General features: G+C 39.8%; 3 protein-coding genes across 4 annotated transcripts; 2 read left to right on the top strand and 1 right to left on the bottom strand.

Annotated features, from left to right (window-relative positions):
* Positions 1-1,235: 1,235 nt before the first annotated feature.
* lg6h19orf53 (linkage group 6 C19orf53 homolog) lies at positions 1,236-3,368 on the top strand. The gene is made up of 3 exons (XM_085277629.1): positions 1,236-1,387; positions 2,670-2,725; positions 2,820-3,368. The coding sequence occupies exons 1-3, from the start codon at positions 1,300-1,302 to the stop codon at positions 2,964-2,966; spliced, it is 291 nt and encodes a 96-aa protein (XP_085133755.1). The 5' UTR covers positions 1,236-1,299; the 3' UTR covers positions 2,967-3,368.
* A 169-nt stretch (positions 3,369-3,537) lies between these two features.
* Positions 3,538-6,412, bottom strand: LOC146573074 (regulator of G protein signaling 5). Its single transcript, XM_085277628.1, has 5 exons — positions 6,235-6,412; positions 6,093-6,149; positions 5,952-6,004; positions 4,456-4,619; positions 3,538-4,376 (listed from the first exon to the last, which is right to left on the bottom strand). Exons 1-5 carry the CDS (start codon positions 6,276-6,278, stop codon positions 4,209-4,211), a joined length of 486 nt encoding a protein of 161 aa, XP_085133754.1. The 5' UTR covers positions 6,279-6,412; the 3' UTR covers positions 3,538-4,208.
* A 1,694-nt stretch (positions 6,413-8,106) lies between these two features.
* Positions 8,107-23,464, top strand: LOC146573073 (mitochondrial adenyl nucleotide antiporter SLC25A24-like). 2 transcript variants are annotated; one of them, XM_085277627.1, is made up of 12 exons: positions 8,107-8,478; positions 11,046-11,263; positions 14,914-15,037; positions 15,123-15,210; positions 16,627-16,738; positions 16,876-17,034; positions 17,166-17,318; positions 18,615-18,728; positions 18,853-19,020; positions 19,101-19,248; positions 20,255-20,437; positions 20,834-23,464. In XM_085277627.1, the coding sequence occupies exons 2-12, from the start codon at positions 11,069-11,071 to the stop codon at positions 20,842-20,844; spliced, it is 1,455 nt and encodes a 484-aa protein (XP_085133753.1). In that variant the 5' UTR covers positions 8,107-8,478; positions 11,046-11,068; the 3' UTR covers positions 20,845-23,464. The 2 variants fall into 2 exon arrangements, with proteins under 2 accessions (XP_085133753.1, XP_085133752.1); XM_085277626.1 differs by having other exon boundaries at positions 8,109-8,478; positions 20,255-23,464.
* The last annotated feature ends 570 nt before the right edge of the window (positions 23,465-24,034 follow it).

Here is a 24,034-nt window from a genome sequence, read left to right as displayed (position 1 = left end):
CCTGTCCAGTATGTGCTACCTTTTTTTCCCCTCACAGTGTCACCTGGGATAAGCTCCATCTCCACCACAACCTTGAAATGGAATAAGTGGATGAGCCACACGCTGTTCAACCAGCATTTGTCACAAGTCAGTCACTGTGGTTGTGTTGGTCCCTTCTGCCTCAACAAAGAAATCATCAACAAAACACAAATATCCTTAGTTTTTGTGCTAGGTTTATTCATCCACTACCGTTTATGGCTTCAAGGACTCTTTTGAACTTGGAATAGCGATAGCAGATGTCAGAGGTGTGAAATAAGACTGGTTCCACCTGTCCCTAAAGTACTGGACCTTTAAAAAGGATAACAATGCTAATGACACAAAACCACTAAGGAGTGATTTAAAAAGAAGAAATGGTTGGTCATGGAATCGCTTAAATTAAGGTAAGCACAAATGGCCACATATTTTCTAAAAGCTGAATTAAAGCGTTGTTAAAGGTTACAATGAAAATATCACATTATTACATAGAAATCCACCTGAATCAAGGTTTAAGTTGCTCTACAGCTTTGTCACTGCGAGCCGGACAGCACAGACTGTGCAGTCATTTGCAAAATGCAGCAAAAGACTCATCGCCCCGAAATGCAGAACTGATCGCCACAGTAAATCCTTTGTACCGGTGGCAATAAGACTGTACAGCTCTTCCTCACTCTGTAGGTGATTTTCCTAAGACTAATACCAATGTTATTCTGTTCCTTTTCAGACCGTGCAATATCACCCAACAGTACCTTATTGAATATTTGTTTCATCTCCCCATCATACGCTGCTACTCCCTTTATTCAATTGCACAACACTATGTCACCTTCTAGAATCGCCTGCACTGATAGTTAAGTTATTTATTCTCCAGGATATAGTTATATTGTTACTTTGTTAGAGTTATTTGATACTATATTTTGCACTATCTTACTGTATAATACTGTATACTGCTATTCTTATTGTATATCTTATTCATCTGTTCCTCTGTCTCTCCTGCTGCTTTGAGCATATCATATGACAAAAGAATTTCCCTCGGGATAAACAAAGTTATACTTATCTTATTTGCAAGAAGATACTTGAATATCAAGTAAATTAAGTTTAAAAGGGACAAAGTAGGTTTAGACTTAAGTTTATGAAAGTGTTCGTGTGATTCTAATGCAGCGCTGAACTTCATTTCCAAGGCTGTACTAAACAGCTGTAAGTTGATTAACCAGCAGGTGGCGCTAATGACAAAAAGAAGGCTATAAAGCACCTTTTTATGCAAAGAAGAAAAAAACGGAGGAAGCAAAAATGGCTCAGGGTTCGCAGAAGTTTAAAGCTCAGCGTCCAGGATCCAAAAAACAACAACAGAGCAAACAGAAAGGCCCGAAGAAAGGAGGTATGGCTCTGATTTCTTTCCCTTATGAAGCCCGATGATTAAAAATATTAACAATAACGTGTGAAGTATTTTTAGTCGGTCAGCAGCTCCACCATGTGCCCCGCCTGTAAACAGCTGAGCACGTTTCAGATTATTTACCTCAAACATGTGGACAGTCTGTCCAGCACGGATATTTAAACAGCAATGAAACCAGTAACCCACTAAAGCCTTTCAAAAGCACACAAAAAATAAATAAGTACAAATAAAAAAAATAAGGGGGTCGAGAGTAAAACAGAAACATCAAATTAGCTTCATGCCTTTGTAAGCAAGCTAGTGACAGATGGATACGGTATTGATGCCACAAGGGAAATGATTGTTACAGCAGCAGAATAAAGAATAGAAATAGTACAGTCTACAATAAATAAACAGCATAGTTAAAATGCCACAGGTGCAAAGTACACAGTGCAAGTACTGATATATAGAACAGTGGCTAAAGTGTTATAGAACAGTGAAAAAAGAGAGTAGTGCACATCACATTAACATATCTATCTAGATAGATAGATATCGATAGATAGATATCGATCGATAGATATACGCACGCACACACATATATATTTATATACATATATATAAAAGAAACGGCTGCAGGAAGGCATAACTCGGAAATATGTGTGTCTTAAGGAGTATTTAGTTGTCACAGAAACTCAGAACTGATGAACTTGTGCAGAAAGGCGGGACAAGTTTGGATGTGATCCAATCAGAATTAATATTGTTTAAAAAAAGTCTCCCAAGTTTCCTGTTTTTTTTATGAAAATGTGACAAAATGTCAGCACTTGGGAGCGAGAGAAGTGTAAACTTACAGACTTAAATTTGATATCAAGGAAAACTGTAAGCCATGAGGAGCAACTTAAAGTGAACTTTCTGAGGAATGCTTAAGCTGTTTTCTGACGTGTCTTTATTAAAGTCTTAACTAATACATAATGAACATTTTAAAATATGACCTCAATTAGAGTCACAAATGAAGATAAAACACAGTATGCTGTAAGCTTGCCGGCCTTTTGAATGACACGTGAGTGAACACATGTCACAAATGATTTCAAAAGATGGTGATAACAAACATTCAGCTCAAAATTCACTAAATTCATTAACCGCTGTGATGTCATGGTGGCTACATCCATCTTTCATATACAGACTGTAGTTTTTGCAGGGTATACCAAAAAGCGCTTGAGCTCCATCTGATGGACAAACCTTCAGAGTATCTGAAAAAGGAAAGTTGATGTTTGTGACACTTTCTGTTACAAAGGGAGGATCATAGCACCGAAGAAGGCTCAAGTGGTTCAGCAGCAGAAGCTGAAGAAGGTGAGGAGGACAAGTGACAGGAAATCAGAGGAATTTAACAGTGAGTACAGGTCTGAGCTTGACCCGCTTTAACTTGTCTCCAACTCTGCTGAAGGGTCTAGAGGTTGCCATCAGGAACAAGATTGAGCAGGAGGTGACCCAGAAGGCCAGCTCCTCCCTCCACAAGCCGCTGAGTGTGATTAAAACTCCCGAGGCTAAAGGAAACCCTGGAGCAGCCCGTCCTGGAACCAGCTCCAAATAAAACCAGCTCGCTCGAGACCTGAGTCTTCTGGTTTTATATTACAAATTGATTAAAATGAAGTTTGAATGGGTTGCAATTAATATCAAATGTTACATGTCCTGCTTTGTTTTGTTTTTTTGACTGCAAGCTGACTTCCATGTTTTTAAGAAGTTAATCCAAAACATTTAGCGATTACACTCACTGGACAGGTTACATCAGGCTGTCACAGGATTTTATCTTTTCCTGCAAAGATAAAATCGACAAAGGAGACAGATTTTTGGTACTCTGTCAGATTATTCTGTAGTTATCACTGTACAGAAAAATTGTATTGTAAAATGTATAAATGGGCTTGATTTATTTAATCTTTTGTGTTGATAAAGTGTTTTGTCAGCTTGCTTTTTAAAACTAAAGATGATCAGTTCACTGTCTCTCTCTAATCTGTTGTGTGTATGTATGTATATATCGTTAGCTTCATAGCATAATTGCCTAAGTCATTTGACTAAGTCAATGACTTAGGCACTTATGCTATGAAGCTAACGATATATATATATATATATTTATTTATTTTTAAATATGAAAATTTTTTGGGTGTCACTTGTTTTCTTTCCTTTGATGGTACTTGGTCCATGCTTTGTAAGGAGTATAAGAATTTTACAAGGATAACAGAATCTGCCCTGCTCACGCTGACAACTAAATATGATTGGCAGGTCCCCACACCCTTTTCCAAATCACAGTGAAAATATAAACAGGTTAAATAAAAGCAGCAAAATCATTTTTAAATGCCTCGGCTCAGTTAGACTCCAGCCATGCTGACAATAGCTGCATGATCGGACATGGTTGCAAGTTTACTGGTGCTTTTCTAACGTAAGCACATGCGTTGTAGTGATTGGAGACAAAGTTAGACAGGCAAGGCTGAAATGGTTTAGACGTGTGCAGAGGAGGGATGGACAAAGGATTCTGAGGAAGACCGCAGAGAAGGTACAAGAGTTCTCTGTTATGAGGTATTTATTTAAATCCTTTTGCTGGATTTAATTTGTAGCCATGCAGAGGTGCAACATCTACATTTAAGTTTGATAATTATGAGGTTACAACGTCAGACTTAAAGCTTACTGATAGTATACTGTGCATATAAGGACAGCACTACCTTATGGTTAACATGATCACATATGTTAGATTAATTGCTAAAATACAATCAACAAGTGAAGCAGTACAGATTCACCAGCACTTATTTCTAAAGCAGGTCTAGTACTAATCTGAGCATGTTTAAAAAGCCTTAACGGCCTCCATGCAGTGATGTGAGCGCAGGAAACGAGGGAAGGAGTCCTTGGCCATCAGACTGTAGATCCTCTGCTGTGCTTTGTTGAATGTGTTGGGACATGGAGAGTCCATCACACTCAGCAGAGCCTCCCGGGTCTCAGCATCCAGGTTTACCTAACGAGGGAAAAGTTATTTAAATAAGTTTTGTTCTTCATCATTTGCTGTTTAGTGATGTGTGCTCCTCTCTACCAACCTCCTGTGGAGCGTCAGGGTTGATAAACTGGCTGTAGATGCTGCAGGCCTTGTTCTTCTGCAGGTTTGAAGGGGAAACCCTGTAATCCTCGCAAGCCAGCCAGAACTGAAGGTTCTCCTCACTGAACTCGGAGCGCAGGAACGCCCGAAAGGCCTGCAAACCACCTGAGAGGAAGAAGAAAAGAAGAGCTAGAAGAACGGTTCAGGTTTGACACAAATTTCAGCTAAACATCTGAGCTTTTCATGTTTTTACTTGGTTACAAAAATTCAAAAATACTGTTCTAAAAGCCATTTTTACACAGTTCCTATGATAAACTGTGCCACTGGAATTAACATTGAGTTATGTGAGATTATAATATTATTTTATGCCATGTTAGACCCTTAATTAAAGATTGTGAATTATTATGTAGTTTTAGTTTGCATTATTCTCCTGAATTAGAAGAAGGTGATAACTATTGCATTTGTTAAACTGATTTGCATTACATTAGACTGCTGATTTATTGTGAATGAATGATATTGTTTTATGATGCATTATACTGCTGAGTTATAAGAAATACTGTTCGCAGAAAGTCATCGCCTTATTTGTCTGATTAGAAGAGAACGGAACATGCTGGAGTTTTCTGCCCCATCTCAGCAGGAGCAGATAAACAGGGAGCCAAGGTCATAGCTTAGGCGCCGTGTGAGAGAAAGCATGTGAATGTTTAGGCTTTTATGATTAGGTGGGGGCCACTAGAGGCTATAAGAGTTTGATCAATGCTCCACCATTTTGAGATCTGATGCTGTCTGCGTACGGTGTCCATCTCCCACGCGTGTGATCATTAAAATCATCGTTTGACTCAACCCGGCCGGACCAGTGTGGTTATTGTGGTTTTTCCTCTTGTATCCATCCCCAATATTTGAATCTGTAACAGTTATTTCACCTTAATTCTCCTTATTGAGGCTTAAATAGTACAAAATATGCAGTTGTCAAACACAGCTGACTGCCTTTCCTTTGATACATACTGTTTTAAATAGTAAGTTAGCATTAGCAACACTAAAAAATAAATTAGCCAACAGTAATATGATGGTTTTCACCATCTATCTAGAGTATTAAGAATACAGGAGATATAGATGTATAAAAGTAAAGGTACTTTTACTTTACAATTAATTAATTATAAGAATTAACTCAGTAAAAAGTAAAAAGCAGTTCAGTTAGGATGCACCCTGAATAAACATTACCATGTCACATTTTTAAAAAGGAAGAACACTATATGTTAGTGATAATAATGCCTAATGTCTTCAGATTTTTAGCTGAAATATCAGTGTGCGTTCTTATGTACAAAATAAAAGCACTTTGCTGCCTGTGCAAACGACTGATTAACCTTTCTCAGTAAAGATGTGCTAGAATTAACCAGAAAAAGGTCAAATCTCCTCACCCTCCAGTAACATTGAGCTGTTTTTCATGTTTGAATATTAAAGTGGTGACTGACTTCAGAAGCAAAATAAAGTGAATCTTACTTTTGCTGTTCAGCAGCGTTTCCAAGTCTTGCAGAATTCTTCCGTCCTGAGTCCTGATAAAAGGGGCACAGGGAGTCAGAAATGTAGCTTCAGCTCCTCTGATTTACTCCTTATTCAAAATACGGGTTTCAGTGAACTTACTTGTTCTTGTGGTGGGTCTCAGCCAGGTGGCTTAGCTTCACCCGCATCTCTTTTGCCCTGAAACACAGACAAAAGAAGATGTAAAACAAACTCAGGGTTTCATTTATTAATGTAAAACATAATATCAAAAATAAACACGTACTTCTCCAGACATGAGGAAGGCAGGTAGGAGAGCCCCCTACACATTGAAGCTGCTAGTATTAAATGATCTGCAAAGGGAAAATTAACCGAGCTGTATTTGAAGAATTATTCCGAGCCAGTCTCCTGGACTAAAGCGTGCTGCTCTTATATACAGCAGTCCGCCCGTGTGCTATCTGATCTGTCAATCTGCTTCGATTAGAACAGCAGGTGTGGAGATGGGAAGTGAATAGAGATTAAAACCGTTGAATGAGAGGCTGTATACGTGCTCAAAGGCCATGTAGTCCTGTCAACAAGAGATACAAACACAGTCAATATATAATATAATAGTAGGAAAATCACATGTGTGAGTGTACATGAGTGGTCAGGGTACACCTGTCATCTTAAAAGTGTGTCATAAACGAAACACAGAGTGGGCTGCAGAGTTATATCACAGAAGAATAAAGTGATGAGGGAGGAGCAGGTGGACAGGCACAACCACTCATCGCTGGAGAATGTCTGAGATCTGCAGGCCGGAGATGATGATGGACAAGCTGGTGGACAAAATTAGAGGAACATCTGGCAAAATCATTAAATAAGGTTCAGCTTTTCTTCTCCATTTCTAATTTGTTAGTTGGCTGTTTTATAACCCTCTTATGTGGCTCTCTGCAGACAGTGCTCATCTGTATGTCACTGCAAATAATGTTAAAAAGAGAGCTAAAACTTTGTGCCAAATTCTGATCGACTCCATATTACTGTAAATTTGTAAAAATCAAATCAGAGACACATAGAGACAAAAATGCTTCTGTTGAATCATAACTTCCATTGTTTGAATAATGTGACGTATGGGAGGCCTGCAGATTATGTCGTGCTCCTCCTGAATGAAAAGATGACACTGGTTGGTTAAACATTTGCACACATGAGTCAACTAATTTTTAAATACTGGTGTTTCATTAGACGCTGTGAGGAAAATCCCAAATTATCTGAGATACTCAGAAAGATCCCCAGCTGTGTTCTTGTTCATTGATGTTCCTGTCTCACCTGGAGAGAAATATCATTTATGAATACATATCAGTGCATTCGGTTATCTTCACTGTTTAAATTAATGACTTGAACATGCACGAATATCCTCTCTACATGTTAGTGATTCCTTTTTTTCCTTCGACCTTATGCTTTTGCCAGCTGTGATAGGTTATAAAATCTCCGTGCTCATCTTCAAGAGCTGCAGGGAAGAAGCAGGAATTTTGTGACATAACTAGTGTGGAAGCCAGTCACGTGTGATTTGGAAACTTGAAACCTCCAAACACACTGAAAATAACGAAGAAGGGGACACCTTGTGCCCAACAGCGGAATTGTTGAAATACCTTGAATAATTTTAGGTAATATACTGTGTTAAAATAAACAGAGAGTGGTTATACACGTGAATACTCAAAGTATTTTTAAAAAGTCAAACTAGTATAGTTAAAATCCAGCATGCACGAAAGTGTCCAGCCTTTAAAAACCGTTCGCAAAGTACATTGAAGGTAAAGAAGCTCATTTAGCAGAATGTTTTTCAGTGATATACAATTCTGTGCAGGCTTTCAGCTTTAAGTCAAGGGATTTCACAAAAGTACTGCATTAACTGTTTAGGAAGTGCCGCCATTTTTAATCATATTGCTCAATAGTAAAGGGACAAATTAACATAACTTTAAATATAAGGAATTTGTACTTTAATTACAGCATGGCTGTTTGAAAGGCCACTGTGGTGGTGAACAGAGGCAAAACTAAGAACACTGTCACTGTCCAAATACTTATGGACCTAAATGTATTAGCCTGTTATAAGCATTAGGGAACCATGGACTGATGATCTTAGTATTTATTTAGAATCTGGCCCAGGGGCTCTAGCTGATGTCATGTGAGAAGTCCTTGTCGTAAACAATTAATAATTCTTTTTATTGACGCAAAATAAATTGCCGGCTTCACACTCTGAGTACACTGCGGACACACACGGATCGGACACTTCTCCACCAGAAGGCTTCAGCAGCAGCAGCAGGAGGACGACTGCGTGTTTCGGTCGCTTCCTGCTTCCTCAACAAGAGTGTCTGAGAAATCTGCAAGACGCAGCGCCAAGCGCCGCAGAACACGGAGACCCGCTGAAGCCAAGGGGAGCCCGCTTGTGTGGTTTCCAGTGCTGTTTTAGGATTGAGCGGACCTGCCGGTTTCTCCTGCGTCCTGATCCTCCGCATCCGCCCGAGCATGGGCGGCGAGTCGGTCTGCAGATAAACACACTGTGAGTGCGCCTCAAAATGGTCTCGTAGATGTTATAATTAGACCGTAACAGCGTGCGTAACGCTGTGAGGATCAAGTGAAAGGTGTTGTCATGTATTTAAAGGATAAAATGCTGTTGTGTATGTGGATGAACATGTGAGCCGGGGTATTTCATGGCATTCCCAGTTTACCGGTAATAACCAGTAACTCAGTTACTGGAGAGTGTTCGAACACATCAGTATTAGGTTACAAATTTAGTAAACGTTCCACTCGATGCCCACATGCCCTGCTGCTTGCATTCATTTTTCAAAATAGGCTAATCGTAGCCTATCAGATTAACAGGGTGGGCACAGTAACAGCGCCTTACACAACTCACACTACGTCCTGTGCTGCAAACTCAACTACAATACACACTCTGAATCGACTACACATCCACTATGAATAATAGCGTTCAACTCTATTCATTTCAAATGGTGTTTTATAACAGGAACACTATGTAACAGCTACAGTACACCCAGTTTAACCCTGCCAGATGTAATCTCTACCTATCATCAAGGCTTTGTAAACAAAACTGTGACGGCTGCCTGTTATCAACAGATACAATGCACACACACACACACACACAAAAAAAAAAAAAAATAAATTTGAGGTTTAAAACTGCAAAATAGTGAGTTTACATCTGAAGCTTCCTCCTCATGTTATCTCTGCTCAGGGGCATCTAGTTTTGGGTTAAAGCTCTTCGGTGGCAGGAGGAGCCTTTTCTAGCTTGGAATGAAATGTTTGTTTTTCCTTTGCTGTGTTTCATCCGTAAGTAAATTAGTCATAGTTAAATTGCCTGAATGCATCAGCTTGGTGACTGAATTTTGATTTCTCAAAAATAGTGGAGGCTCTACTAGAGGTGTAGAGGTGCTACATTCACCTTATACAAATGAAGCTGACCTCCTTGGCCTCGCTTTTACACCACTAATTTATTGTATCTAAGTGACAGCTAATGGCATGAATCAACAAAGGAGGGAAGGCAAAGTGAGGGGAGTCAGCTGTTAACAAAGGTTAGCAGAGCACAGATAACAGGCTTAGGATGGTTTAGCAATTGTTAAAGACAGTGAGCCAGTTTCAGATGTGACATCTACCAAAATGACCCAGTACAACTTACAACCAACAGTATGAAACACATGGCCTTTCATTTCAGAAACAGTCAGAGTGAGTGAAGCAGCCCCAGGCCCCTCTCCAAATGATCTGCAAAATGTAACACAAACTGAGGTCACATCACGGCAACTCAGAGTTATTCCAAACAATCATTTCTATCCAGAATAGTTTCAACTGAAAGCTTAGCCACACTAATGCCAAGTGTCTTCGTGATATGCTGGACCAGTGACTCTCAGCAATTAGACAGTGAGATTTTCAGGCTGATGAAACAGCATTTTTAAAATACCACAGTGACACTGCTTCTTATTTTAAAAAGAAAATTATGTAGACACTTTTATGGGTGCGTTTATTCAGCTTTTGCTGTTTGCTGTACACCAGCACCTCTTTGTACACCCACAAAGATTGTCATATGTTCCAAAACCACCCGATATATATCTGCAAAAACAGTAGACTTCCTTATATGATATATTTAACTTCTGCTTTAAACGTGAAATAAATACCAACAGAAAGTGGCTGTTATATATTATTTTATCACATATATCATTAAATTGAATGGATTTCATTATTCTGTTATTCAGCCTACACAACCAAAGGACTGTAATTGTAGTTATTTCTCACTATGTGGAAACGCCCTCTGGTGTGACTAATCACAGAAGCTCCACCACTACCACGTCTATTCAACAGACCAATCACTGCAAGGACATGAGGCCCCCCTTTATTACAGTCACTGGCCCCACACAAGGTATTTTCGCTTTCTTCCAAAAGAGCTCCTTAGCGGAAGCTGGGAGACTTATTTAAACTTTCACAATTATCAGGATACTCACATTGTTACAACTTCTAGTGTGTCTCAGTGATCTGGGTAGACCTCTAATGTACCTTAGCACTAAACAGGCTGAAAACAGTGTTAGGCTGTAAGAAGGTTAAGAGGCTTATACAGGCTACAGTATGTTATGAGATGAGGATCCAAACATGGGGAGATTTTAAGGTGGGCAGACTATTGGACATATCATAGTTTTGTTTTTTGTTTTTTTTTAATCAAATGCAGAATATGAACAGTTAATTATTAGCTACACTGAAAGATACAGATCAAGAAAGAAAGGGGGCCCACAGAGACTGGTTATGATTGGGGTCCAGGGTCCTGCGCTGTGCCCCTGTTTCTGCTTAATATTACATTTGCTGCCTCTGCAAAACCCGCCAACCAGATAACAACTGTTTGCAGTCAGTTTTAATAATTTTCTCGATTGTTTTTGGTCTCTTTCTTTGCAGCCCATAAGCTTCAGTTTACTGACCCTAATGGGTTGCAATGCTCTCATTAACAAAACTTAATTTTGATAACTGAATAGTTTGTTGTACAAATGAAAGTTTGAGGTATTCACAGATAAACAGACATACTGTTCTGTGTCAGGCTGTGGATACTGAACTGGTGCCCCTGTATCTTATCAGCTAACTCTGACTGGTGACCAGTCATGGGACCCCAGCGGACTTGGTTCCCCTGGGTGCACTGCCAGGAGAGTGAATCCTCTAGTCCAGACGAGGAGCGGGAGCAGCGCTGGGCTGAACTCTTTGAACAGCTGGACATCAACAAAGATGGACACATTGACATCCTTGAACTGCGGAGAGGGCTGGCAGACCAGGGGCTTTCCAAAGGCTCAGTAGAGAAGGTAATACAGCAGCATACAGTGATACTGTGCATTACAAATGGGTTCATTTTCTACAGATATTTGCCAGTTCACATTAGACACCTCCCAATGTCAGTGATCAGACTGTTTTGGTCTTTAGGAGCTAGCCGTCTGGGTGGCTGTAGCTCAGGTGGTAGAGCAGGTCACCTACTAACTGGAAGGTTTGCGGTTTGATCCCAGTCTGCTCCAGTCTGCAAGCCAAATATCCTTGAGCAAGACGTTAACCCCATGTTGCTCTTCGATGCATCCATGGGAGTATGAATTTCTGTGAATGTTAGATAGTAAGCGCTTAGAAAAAAGTGCTTGTGTGAATGTGCAAGTTGTCTAAAGTGCTTTGAGTGCTCAGATAAAACAGAAAAGCACTATATAAGAACCAGTCCATTTACCATCTGACACAGTTTTACCATTAAACAGTCAATAAATCATTCCTTATCTGCTCTATGCTCTTTAAAAATCTTGTTACCTAACATGCACACAAATAGTGGGCCATTTTGATAAACGACTCTACACTTCAACCTTCCACGTCATTCAGTCTTTGCGAGCTGCGTTGACCCTAAATGTAGCTACATTTCTTGGGAGGTGCACATCAGATTACGTGGAATGTTACACCGTAGGGTTAAAAGGAGTTTCCAGTTACATCATAAATTATGAAGCAGATTTCCCGCTGAAGCATAATTTAAGCTCAAAATGGTTCCTAGCACAGTGGGAGAGTCCTATTGTCTTCCCAGTCTCATTACACATTTCCACCCAGCTGAATCCTGGAAAAAGGAAAGTTGAGTTCCCAGAAAGTTGATTCTGTTTACCCGGACGTTGAGAAATGCAATGTCCAGGTAAACAGGATCAACGTTCTGGGAACTCAACTTTCCTTACCTTTATGACTGAGCGTGCAATACATTTATTCAGGGTGGTTATAGCGAAGATTTTAAACAAGTAGATAAGAATGAAAGTGAAGACATTTCAGCTTTGTATTTCTTTTATTTTAGATAGTTTTGTAAGCCTGCAATTATGCTTTTGTTATTTCTTTGGTTTTTCCACATCTAATTTTAGTTTTAGATGATAACTTTGGTCCCCAGGTGGCCTACTGTCTCTACAACAGATCACACTCGAGAGAGAATATATCCACCAAAATCCTCCAGCAGGCTTCTACTTTTGGGCTTTGCCATTTGCCATTTTTGTATATTGAAGTCAAGGTGCATTAGAGGACTCATGAGGGCTGGTCTCTGTAAATGGCAAACATAAGTAGAGGGCACTCTGTAGTACCAGCAGCCACTTCACATTAAAGGTCACATCAAGTCAGTTTAGTTGTAAAGAAAGATTTTTAAACCAGATGCTGGTTTCAGATAAAACCTCAGTAATTCAGCTTTTCAGTGCTTTTTTGCCATTACTTGTTGCTCTACTGTTGGAAGGTCATTGTTTAACTCAGTGGTTTAACCTGCTTATGCATGGGTTTTTGTGGGAAGGAGAAACTGTGTCTAAATTTCACCTTCCTGCACACTTTCTATTCATTAAGAATAGCACCCGTTCATCTTTCCTCTTCTCTTTACATTAAACAACCAGGAAAGGCAAAATCTCTGCCCTTCTCCCTTTACCTTCTAGTTCCATCTTATCTGCATCCTTACTATTTATGCAGCAGCAGCAGCAGCAGCAGAGAACATAAACAGCATGGATTTGTATTGAGAAAGCACACACGGTGTCTCTCTTCTCTCTTTGAGTGTTTGTTTTGGTAAAAAGTGTCTGGGTCACCAAGAGAACTCATCAGTTCTTCTAGTTCTGCTTCTTCTCTCGCCTGGACTGTGTGAAAACTGTAAGCTGAGCCTTGCTCCTCTTTGTGAATTAAGAGGGCTGCAAGCATAATATGGTTTATTTCAGAGTTTGAGGCTTATGTTAGGGTAAGATTTAATGTGTGAGTGTCTGTCTTTGCACACATGTAAAGGGCAGCGGGATGCTATTTTGGTCAAAGGAGCAGGACTTTGTAAGCTGAGATTAGTAACCTTTTGCTCTGTCATATGCTTGATCTCTCTACACATGGATAATTGTCCAGTTTCTTTTTCTCCTGTAACATTTATCACTGCTTCTGTGTAATTCACTCTCTACTTTCAGTGTGTTTTGGCCCCTGTTTTTCCAAGAATATTTCTGCGACAGAGTTACTTTTTAGGTAACTAGACAGGGATTCTTATTGTTATTTGAGCCACTACATAAAACAGAGATGGACACCAAAGTTTTGGAAAAATGGGGTGTAGCTGTAACTGTAAGGAGAGTAAGGGTTGCAGAGTGGCATACTAGTCATCCAAACCTTTTGTGGACATTCATAACACACATGGCCAAAATTTCAAATGATAACGTCATGGTAAAGTCAGCATACATAAATGTGTTCACTGTAAGTCATACAGCTCTTACAGTGAACACATAAGAGACTATTGTTTTCTCTTCATGAGGGGCAGCCAATCAGAATGAAATGGCTTGTTATAGACTGAGGAGCTGCACACAGATAAATGTCATACAGTATGTGAAAAAGTCCAAACATTCTTTTTTCTTTTTATGTTTTCTAAAATTTCAAAACTTCTAGATTGCAAACAACAAATTTGTCTATCATTTTTTAACTTGATAAGATATGAAACTGTGTCAGTTCTGACAAACGTAAATACTCAGCAGATAAATGATTGTTTATAATCAATTAAAATTCAGATAAAAACTCCTTTACATTTACATGAAACCGTTGATTGATTACAATCCACATGGTGTCATCGCCACAGGCTAAAGATGAAAAAGTTGCCGGCATCACTAAGGAGGTAATATCCACTAACAGATTTAAGGGAAAATCGGTGCGTTGTTTATCTGCAGTTCATTCATTAGAAACTGTTTATTAAACTAAATTTTGGACACAGTTTCGAGAGATATTAGTAGACAGTGAAGTTAACAAACACTGGAAATATTGGAAAATCCGAATGGTCTTGATCGCGTCATTGCTTGGCTGTTTTTGTGCAGCTGGGATTCTCAGTGTACGTCTTTTGGACCCTTTACATGTGCTTCTAATGGAAAAAAAAATGTAAACTGTGAATCATGCAAGCTACACTAATAGAAATAAACATTGAAGTGGCCCATTAAATCTTCGAGTATGGTGAATACCTTAAAAATAATTCTGTTCACAGCTTAAATTAACTATTAGCTGGATGTGTAAAGTTCAATTAATAGTTTTAGTTTATAAAACAGCCTTTTTGACTTTTTAAAACAGATGAACCGATCCTTCTTGGGAGAAAAGCATTTCATTTAACACATATTTCCTTGACTGCACAACACCTATCAGCCATATTTTCCCAACAGATTGCAAAGTTTATGTAAAGCCCAGAGGCTGCTGGACTTTTGTGAGGAGATATTTCTTTGCTGTCAAGGTCACCTCAGCTCTGTGTGCTCTGATAAGCTGAAGCAACCTTATGCTGTTGTGGAGAACTACAAACACACTGTCTTTGTAGTAATGTGTAGACAGGCTAAAGTCCATTTTTGGTCCGGATACTTTCAAGTAAAAGTAAAAGTATACTTTTAAGGACCAAGCAGCACTGTGTAATTACACTTGTTTAAAGACCTGTTTTTTGTTCTTGACCAAATGTTGTTTTACATCACGTCCTTGCTGTCAGATCGTGGAGGCCGGAGACACCAACCGTGATGGAGTCCTGGACTTAGAAGAGTTCACTCAGTATCTTCGTAGCCATGAAAAGCAGCTTAAAGACATGTTTCGCAGCCTGGACAATAACAACGATGGTCTGTATCAGATCACAACATGATAGTTTTTGTAATTATCTCACTCGTCTCTCACTCAACCCCTGTGACTTGTGGATATCTGCAGGTCGCATAGATGCAACAGAGATTCAGGTCTGTCTTCGCAACATTGGTGTGAATATTAGCTTGGAGGATGCCAACAGGATTTTGTTAAGGTATGTTATCAATCAGTAATCCATATTGCATTAATAATTCCTACGATCCCTGTCTATCATCAAAAATACTACCTGCCACCATTTCTAATAGGTTGAGCAGCGTGACACTTTCAATATTAAGCCACTGACTATGCTCTATAACCAAACTGGGGAGAATCTTTAGAAGCTGTTCAATCACCTCAGTCACAGTGACCCATTGTTACAGGTTTGTTAGTTACTCTCTAACCTAGAGATTTAGTTTTGTGGAAGATATAATGTCAATTTTTGCTGGAGTCAATCCTCACTCTGGCCCAGTGATGGAGAGGAGGGAGATTTGTAGTATTTACAAAAGCTGTCTTTTATCCATAAAACCTTGATTTTAGCCTCATATTTTAAAAAAACTAAACTGATTGAATCAGTGGATTATTTTAAGGGGATATTGAAAACATGATCTGAAGAACATTCAGAGAGTTGAAAACGTGAATATGAAGAGATCTCCACACTAATGAAACTGAGTCTTTAGAATGGATTAGAATAGCCCTTTATTGTAATTGTACATTTACAACAAAATTGTAGGTGCTCTACACCAACTGTCCTGCTGGGATAAAATATAAATAGTAGACAGCAGGAATAAATAGAAAACAAGAGAAAAATATACAAAAATAAGAGAACGATTGAAACATTGGACAACAAAATAGTTGCAAAGTGCTCAGTAGTAGTGCAAAGAAAAGACTTGGTCTGAAAAGAGTCCATAGTGATGAAGGTTACTCCGACCATGGCTCAGACTAGGGAGGCAGGATTGGTGGGCAGGGTGTATAGTGTTTGTTGACAGTCTGAATTGCCCAGGGGAGGAAGCTGCTTGTGAGTCTGGAGGTGTGAGACCTGATTGACCTGAGGCGCTGGCCAGAGGGCAGCAGGTCAAACAGGGGGTGGGTTGGGTGCAAGGGGTCACCTGTGATGGGCCTGGTTTTCCTGAGACAGGAGGAGCTGGCGATGGCCTCAAGGGGTGGCAGAGGGCAGCCAATGATTTTTTGGGCAGTGTTAATTACCCTCTGCGCAGCCTTCCTGTTCTCAGCTGTGACCCCTGCATACCAAACGCCCAGGCAGTACTAGAGCACACTCTTCACTGAGGAGCGGTAGAATGCCAGCAGCAGGTTCTGGTCCAGGTTATTCTTCCTCAGGACATAGAGGAAGTGCAGCCGCTGAACTACTAATAGTAGTAGTAGTAGTTAATAATAAGATGAACTTTTATCGATTTACATGAACTTACTGTGGTTTCAGACGTAAGGTGTCTGAACCCTGCAGACATTCTAACCAGAGGGTGATGTCACTGTGGCTGTGTCCATCTTTGTTGTACAGTCTCTGGTGTTTTTCTTTATATGAATTTTATGACCTTTTTATCTATTTTTTAATATTTATTTATATGTGTTTCCACAGTATAGATAAGGATGGTACAATGACCATTAACTGGAATGAGTGGCGGGACCACTTCCTGTTTAACCCTATCACTAACATGGAGGAAGTGGCGTGCCATTGGAAACGCTCATTGGTAAAGTCGGAAACAAAATTTATCATACAGTATGCAGTGTGTTTGACACCACTGTTAAGAATTCAAAATATTTTTTTATTCCCCACTCCTTGTTACTTTTTTTTTTATACATCTTCTGACCTGCATGGCTTCAGTAGATGGTGGACATCGGTGAGCAGCTGACAGTCCCAGATGAATTTTCAGAAGAGGAAAAGAAGTCTGGGTTTGTCTGGCGGCAGCTGATGGCTGGAGCCATAGCCGGATCTGTATCCCGGACTGGAACGGCCCCTTTAGACAGGCTCAAAGTCTTCCGACAGGTCAGACTGGTGCACTTACTGCCTTATCTCTCTGATCACTCTGAATTCATCCATGTGTTACTGTTTATGTATAAAAAGTCTTTTTTGAGCTCTGATGCTTTAATATTGACTTTCTTGCTTTACTCTGCCAGGTACACGGCTCCTCTGATTTTAAAGGGAATGTGCTAAGCAATTTTCAGACGATGGTGAAAGAGGGAGGAATCTGGTCTCTGTGGAGGGGAAATGGAATCAATGTCCTAAAAATTGCCCCGGAGACTGCTATCAAGTTTGCCGCTTACGAACAGGTGGAGAAAACTATGAACACACATTCAATTTTTCACCTTACACTCCTAACTCTTTCAAGGCTTTACCGTGATTCATCATTCTCTTATTATTATTATTTTCCTTTGTCCAAATATTTAAATCGTTCTAAATGATCTATTTAGATCATTGTGAAAAATAAACATATTCTCTTATTTATTCTCTCTGTATCGAATATGAATCCAAACCAGCAGCAGCTAGTTTGGTCGAGATATCGCGGAAGTGAGAAACAGATGCAGGACTTCTCAGGCTATTATTTCCTTCACTGTATTCTGGTTGCATGGCAACAAGACTGCAGAAAGTCACAATGTTTTTAACCTTCTGTGGTACAAATAAAAAAAAAAGATTTAACTAATGAGAGGTGCTTTCCTGAAAATGCTCATTAAATTCTAAAACATGACAGTGTTGTTTCCTCATTAAGGATGTCACCCAAAATGTTGACTTCCTCATTGTGTATTATTATACACAATAAACGCTTTCCCCTCGCTCGTGCACCAGTTTTGCGTGTAAACTTTACGTCTAATTTTGTTTCATAACTGCGATGTAAATATACTGTTTATACTGTCCTTAATCATTAATTATATGAATAAATAAACATTTGATTTTGTGAAATTCTCTTGCATTTTAAATTTAAAATTATTGCTTTTGTTTATGAAGGCAAAGATTTTTTTTCTTTGCCTCAAAAGAAAGGAAGTGTTTTTACGGGGTGTTATGCAGTGGCTTTACTGGTCTGTAAATGTTGCACCTGATCTAAAACAATGGGACTCCAGTATTAGACTAACAGGCATTCAGCTTCCGTTACCTACTGATCTACTAGAAATTCTGAGAACCACAAACCCTCCAAATCCTGGAGTGCTCACCACTGACCCAATCTGAGGCTCACTTTGTGCTATTTCTCGATTCTATTACTCTCTTTCCTTGCTGTTTCCATTACCAGGCCTTCAGTTTTTGTTTTTTGCTTTTTTACCAGGTAGATTTTCTACAAGTGTTTTAGTTGTTCTAGCATCCAATATTGAGGAAAGCTGCTGATAGCTACCAGTCATCTTTTTTTTAAATTTCACAACTCAAGGCTTGAATTTCTTGGACATTTTGTGCTTGGTGACATCTTAAAAGCAAAGCTTGCATGGAACAGATGTAAAAGCTGACAGTCATGTTATTCTTATTGTTCAGTTTACTTTTTAACGATACATTAACAATAATTGCCAAAATAATTTGTCTTTCTTCTCTGATTGTACAACCATTTCACATTATTAACTTAAAAATTATGTATTTCTGCACAGATCAAGAAAATGATGCGTGGCAGTAATGAATCTAGGACTTTAAAAGTACATGAGAGATTCGTTGCCGGTTCTTTGGCTGGAGCAACAGCTCAGACAGCCATCTATCCAATGGAGGTAACAGACATAAAGAATATTTTTATATTATTGAGAAAACACATTTTATAGACTTAATGAAAATGAACAAGTTCTCTCCTTTTGTCTGCTTCTGTTTCTTTTCCTTCTCTCTTCTTCCCCTCAGGTGTTAAAGACCCGTCTCACACTGAGAAAAACAGGTCAATACTCAGGAATAGCAGACTGTGCCAAACAGATCCTACAGAGAGAAGGCGTCGCAGCCTTCTACAAGGGCTATATACCTAACTTGCTGGGTATTATCCCTTACGCTGGCATCGATCTGGCTGTCTACGAGGTCAGAGAGACATGAAAACCTACAGCTCCCGCTGTGTTTTCCTTAGTCTTGACCTTCTTTTCATGTCTTTTATTCAACAGACTCTGAAGTTTTCTTGGCTGAACAGGAACAGAGGTTTAGTGGACCCAGGGGTCACGGTGCTGGTTGGATGTGGTGCCGTGTCCAGCACTTGTGGACAACTGGCAAGTTACCCTTTGGCGCTGATCCGTACCCGAATGCAAGCGCAAGGTGAGGATACGCGTGCTTGTACTCACAGTTACAAATAAGTGACAAGTGAGAGGAATTTCAACACATGCTGGTGTGCAAAGAAATTCCTTCATATATGAATTTTATATTTATAAGATTTGATGTGACTCTCCAGGCGATACATATGGTAAAGCATCATTCAAAGCATCAACTGCACATAATCGCATAAAGTAATGAGGGCAACTGTTTTTATTGTGCTAATACAGCTGAAATGGACAAGTACTACAATATAAGCTGATGCCGTCTCGAAGAAATATTGTCATATGCTTTGGTTATTGACAATTACGGTTCTGAGGGGTTGTGCACTTTAGTCGAATAACTGTCTTACGGCTAATTTAGCCTTCTGCTGTAAATCTATGTAAAGCCTACGATGCAACCTACGTAAGTGGCCGAATTCTTTAGCAGAATTCATGCTTTCGTGGGGGTTTTTATGGGTTAGTTAGTTATATGTTGCCCCGGCCATAATAGAAAGAAATAAAGTGTTGGGTCCTTTTTCCTGTGTCCTGTGTCCCTTCTATTTGTTCTGGTCATAGGGAAACAAATTATTTCCATTTGTTTGGAAATCCACAGGAAAAATTAACAGTACTGAAAAGGCCAATCACAATAGTCGCAGGTTGCATCTATGCATCTATGTCATTAGATTTCCAGGGAGATACAAATCAGGTTACAGTGTACTTATGGCATAAATGTAAAACATAAATTTAAAACAGAATCATAAACTGCCTGTTAGCAAGATGTCGAGCCACCAGAGGGCTTTTAAACAGTAGACCAAAAAAAGGAAACAAAGAACATCTTAGTCCAAGGTATATTTCTTAACTTTTTTCCAGAGTCTTTAGCTCAGTTTTCTTTCAACAGAGTTTGCTTAGTGTTTATAACAAGTTCAGAAATATGTAGGATTGACATGTTCAGCTCCATCAGATGAAGACCATATTGTGCCCCTTGTGTTAAAATGATCTTGATGTGGCTCATCTCTTTACTTTCCCAACAGCTTCAGTGAAGGGAGCCCCTAAAGTCTCCATGCTGACATTGCTTCAAACCATTTTGAGCCAGGAGGGCATCACTGGACTTTATCGAGGAATTTCTCCCAACATGCTCAAAGTCATCCCCGCTGTGAGCGTGTCCTATGTCGTCTATGAATACACAAGGATATTCCTTGGCGTGGATATAGAGGGTAGGAGGGTAGGAAAAGGAAAGGGGTAGCAAAAGGAGAAACTGTGGTGCTTTTTACCTGCAAGCTGTTGGAAGTGCATGGGTCGACAGGCTTTTGAATGATACAAGAGAATGTAAGTCTTGAATTTTGAAGATAAGGATGAGAGAAATCGACATATATACTGTATGTTATATATACAGTAATCTGTTTGAAATTCTGACATTTGGGTGACATGTGATCTGTAATTGCTTTGCAATGCATGTCAGCAGATGTGTGAAAGCTAACAGACTGACATTTTGCTGCTGGAGTGACCTGGACATATGAGGATTTGCATGAACTTGACTGAGAACAGGTAAAAGGTATAGTCGATCTTGAAAACCATATTATATTGCTACAACATTATTTTTTTTCTTCCAGGTGGTACTTAGAGAAGATGGAGGGCTGATCCAATTTCCTCAATTCTCTCTAAGTAGAGAGACTTACAGGGTCTCCCAGTCCCACATATTTTACATGTAAGGGGTCTGATCTCCATGGGGATACTCTTTAAGAGACATCACTGATTGGCTACAGAGTCAGAGAACCTAGGTTACAAAGTAACTAACTGTTCTCTTATGTATCAAGGCTCTCTCTCCACCCATTTTCCATGTATATGAGGACTCTGTAACAAACACAGTTAGGAAACGAAGCAAATGTAGCACAAAATGGCAGCTGAGTACTAGTGTGATTGTAGAGTTCTTCTACACATAAGCATATGCTCATGGTTTTGATCCAAGATGCTACCAAAGGTTAGCTGCCTCTCCCAAGCACTACGCCTACTTGCAAATGTAAGGAAAGCCACTTGGCTACAGTGAAAAAACAACATCATTCTCAACCATATGTGAGCCATGTGCTACAGAATCTAGCATGTGTTTTTCAATTAAGTCACTTTTAGCAGTCAAATCTGGTAAAAGTGGACAAGTTCGTCCAAAAGGCTCCTGTAAAAAATTTCTGTGAGAAACACATCCTGCAATAAAGCACATGAGGTGGGAGAACTCCTAAAGGGAAGACATGCATTCTGCAGGTCCTGGACTGCCCATTTAAATGAATAGTAGGTCACCTCCACAATCCAGTGACAGGTTTTCCCAGGCAGTCTGGTCTATTACCAACGAGTAGTTCACCTACTGATCTCTGAGCACAAGTCTGAAAAAGATACATCTTGAAAACAAGGCCTTAAAGTGAAATGGAGGTTTTGTGTAAAGCACCGCCTGCATAATCTGGCAGCCAGCTGCAACACTACCTGTGTGCTGAAAGGTCTGACGTTCTCACAGCTGACACCACAACCAGCATGCACACAAAACCATTACCTCCAAATCCCATGGCAGGACAGCACAGCATAACACTACGAGCACTTTTGGCAACCAGGCAATACAGGTGCTAGTTTATGACGACCAGCAAAGGTTGTTTTCATGGCTGCAATCAGTCCCCTCAAAGCTAACAGGGACTTGTAGAAACTGGAGAATGTCAGGGGCTGTGCAGATGAGGGAATCCACCTGTCTCACATTGAACTCTCTGTTTCAACTTTGCTTGAACTACTATGTAGTCATACGAACACACCACCCTGTTTGACCAAGAGCCTTCGGCAACGCTGTGGCTGGAAACTCAGAGGCCAGGCCTAAAGCCTCAGCCTCTGTGAAAGGAGATGATAAATGTTGCTAAGATACAGACCTGATGACCACAATGATGAGGGTCACTCAACCTAAACTCTTTGCAGGACGATACAGAGGCGGGTAAAGGGATGCAGGTCAAATAGAAGGCCCCTAAGGCCACGGATGTGCCACTGTGCAGATAGCTGACTGAAAACACAACCCAGCGACACAAAGCTCACATCACCTGAGTCCTCTGAAACTGGCTGGGCTGGTGTAGCCTGTGGTGTCTTTAGGATACATTCTTCACAGCCTTGTGGGTGCATCGTTAACACTTCCTCTTGAGCCTGCGGTAACATCAAGGTTCCATTTGACTTGAACAAAGCCGGTTGTACAATCCTTTGGACAGACAGACCTGTCTTCACATCTTTTCTTACCAGCAAGTGGAAACTTCTGCTAATCACAATTACACAAACAATAGACACAAACACTCAATGCAAGTTGAACAAACTGTAACACAGTGGTCACGGGAAACACACCACACAACTCCAGTCTCTCAGTTTCAACTGTGCAAACCCTGTTTATTCTCACAATTAGTGATTTAGTGGTCACACTTTACAGTGCCCTTTCCTCCGTCTGCGTCCCTCTGATTTCTCTCTCTGCTTCACACTGCCGGTCCCAACGTCCTACTATGTAAATAAGGGAGGTCACGATTAGCTGATGACTGGCAACAGTGCCAGTCAGGCTCCCCTGGCACTGCCCCGGAACCCTCTGCCCCACCCCTCCCCTGCCGCTGCGCCACAAACCGCACCCCGCCACCATACTCATGTTTTCTGGACTCCATGGAAATCAAGTTAGTAAAAAGCCCTGCACACATTGCACCTACACTGCAGTATTGCCAACCATTGTGTGTACACCACAGGTGATGTCTTAAACAGTATACACAGTAACTGAGCTTGGGGGATCAGTCCTTGTACATGTGGAATATGTAGGGTGGAGGTACACTCCTGACTTAAAAGGGCCACAATTAGTAAAGCAAAGCAATAGGTATTGAAAAAAAAAACTACTGAAGAGGCACTCTGCCATGCATTTTCTAGAAGAGTTACAACTGAATAAAGCACACCCAAAGACTTTATGTTTTACAGAAGATGAACTGCCAAAGCCATATCAAGGAGCACAGATTGTTTCAGATAACTTCTTTGGCTAAATGCTCATGGGTAATGTCACTGTTCTTATGCAGAGATATTTGAATGCTTTCTTACCACATGGGCCAGTGCCATGTACAGTATTTTCATAAACACTATACTAAGACTTATCTTTGTCTGTATCATGAAACAATAATAGTATTTAATGCAAGTGAACATTTTTTCTCAATATCAAAATATGTATCAATGAGAAATAAAATGAAAGCAGTGAACTAAATAAACTTTGTAATTTGTGTTTATTGAATGCTCCTTGTATTTGGTGACAGTGTGTTAAAAGATGAAAGTCAGACTTTAAGAACACTCCTAGTAAACCCCACCTTGTTATTTTTACCTGATATACAGCAATTATGCAATTAAATTCAAATTTAATGAATGAAAAATTGTTTGTGGGGTTTGTACTTACCGTTTCCTATGAGAAGTAATTATTTTGTGAATTTCCAAATAATTTCCTGCGGTTATCCAGGAGAGCACTTCATTGCAGTCTAGAATCTGTTGAACGCCAGTGAAGAGTGAGTTTTTAAATGTTTCCAAATCTTTGAAATTGTCAGATTTTTCTTAATTTGCAATACAATATGAGGATTTTTTTTTTAATCAGAATTGTGGCCCTTACCGTATATAATTTAGTTCTTCTAATAGTCAAGACTGTTCAATTGGGAACAGTTGATAATAATGAAGAAAGAGGAAAACCTCCAAATTCTTCAATTTCACTCAGATCAATAGCTACACAGTTCAAACTTGGACACAGTTGGGTGTTTCAACTGGACACTGATCCCAAACACACATCGAAACTG

The sequence above is a fragment of the Mchenga conophoros genome, linkage group LG6 (assembly GCF_057382185.1).
Source record: "Mchenga conophoros isolate Kocher_MC1m ecotype Shallow Benthic linkage group LG6, M_conophoros_male_GT1.1, whole genome shotgun sequence".
In the NCBI taxonomy this organism is placed as follows: domain Eukaryota; kingdom Metazoa; phylum Chordata; class Actinopteri; order Cichliformes; family Cichlidae; genus Mchenga; species Mchenga conophoros.
The sequence above is the reverse complement of the archived record's forward strand: the minus strand, read 5'-3'. Positions and strand labels throughout refer to the sequence as shown.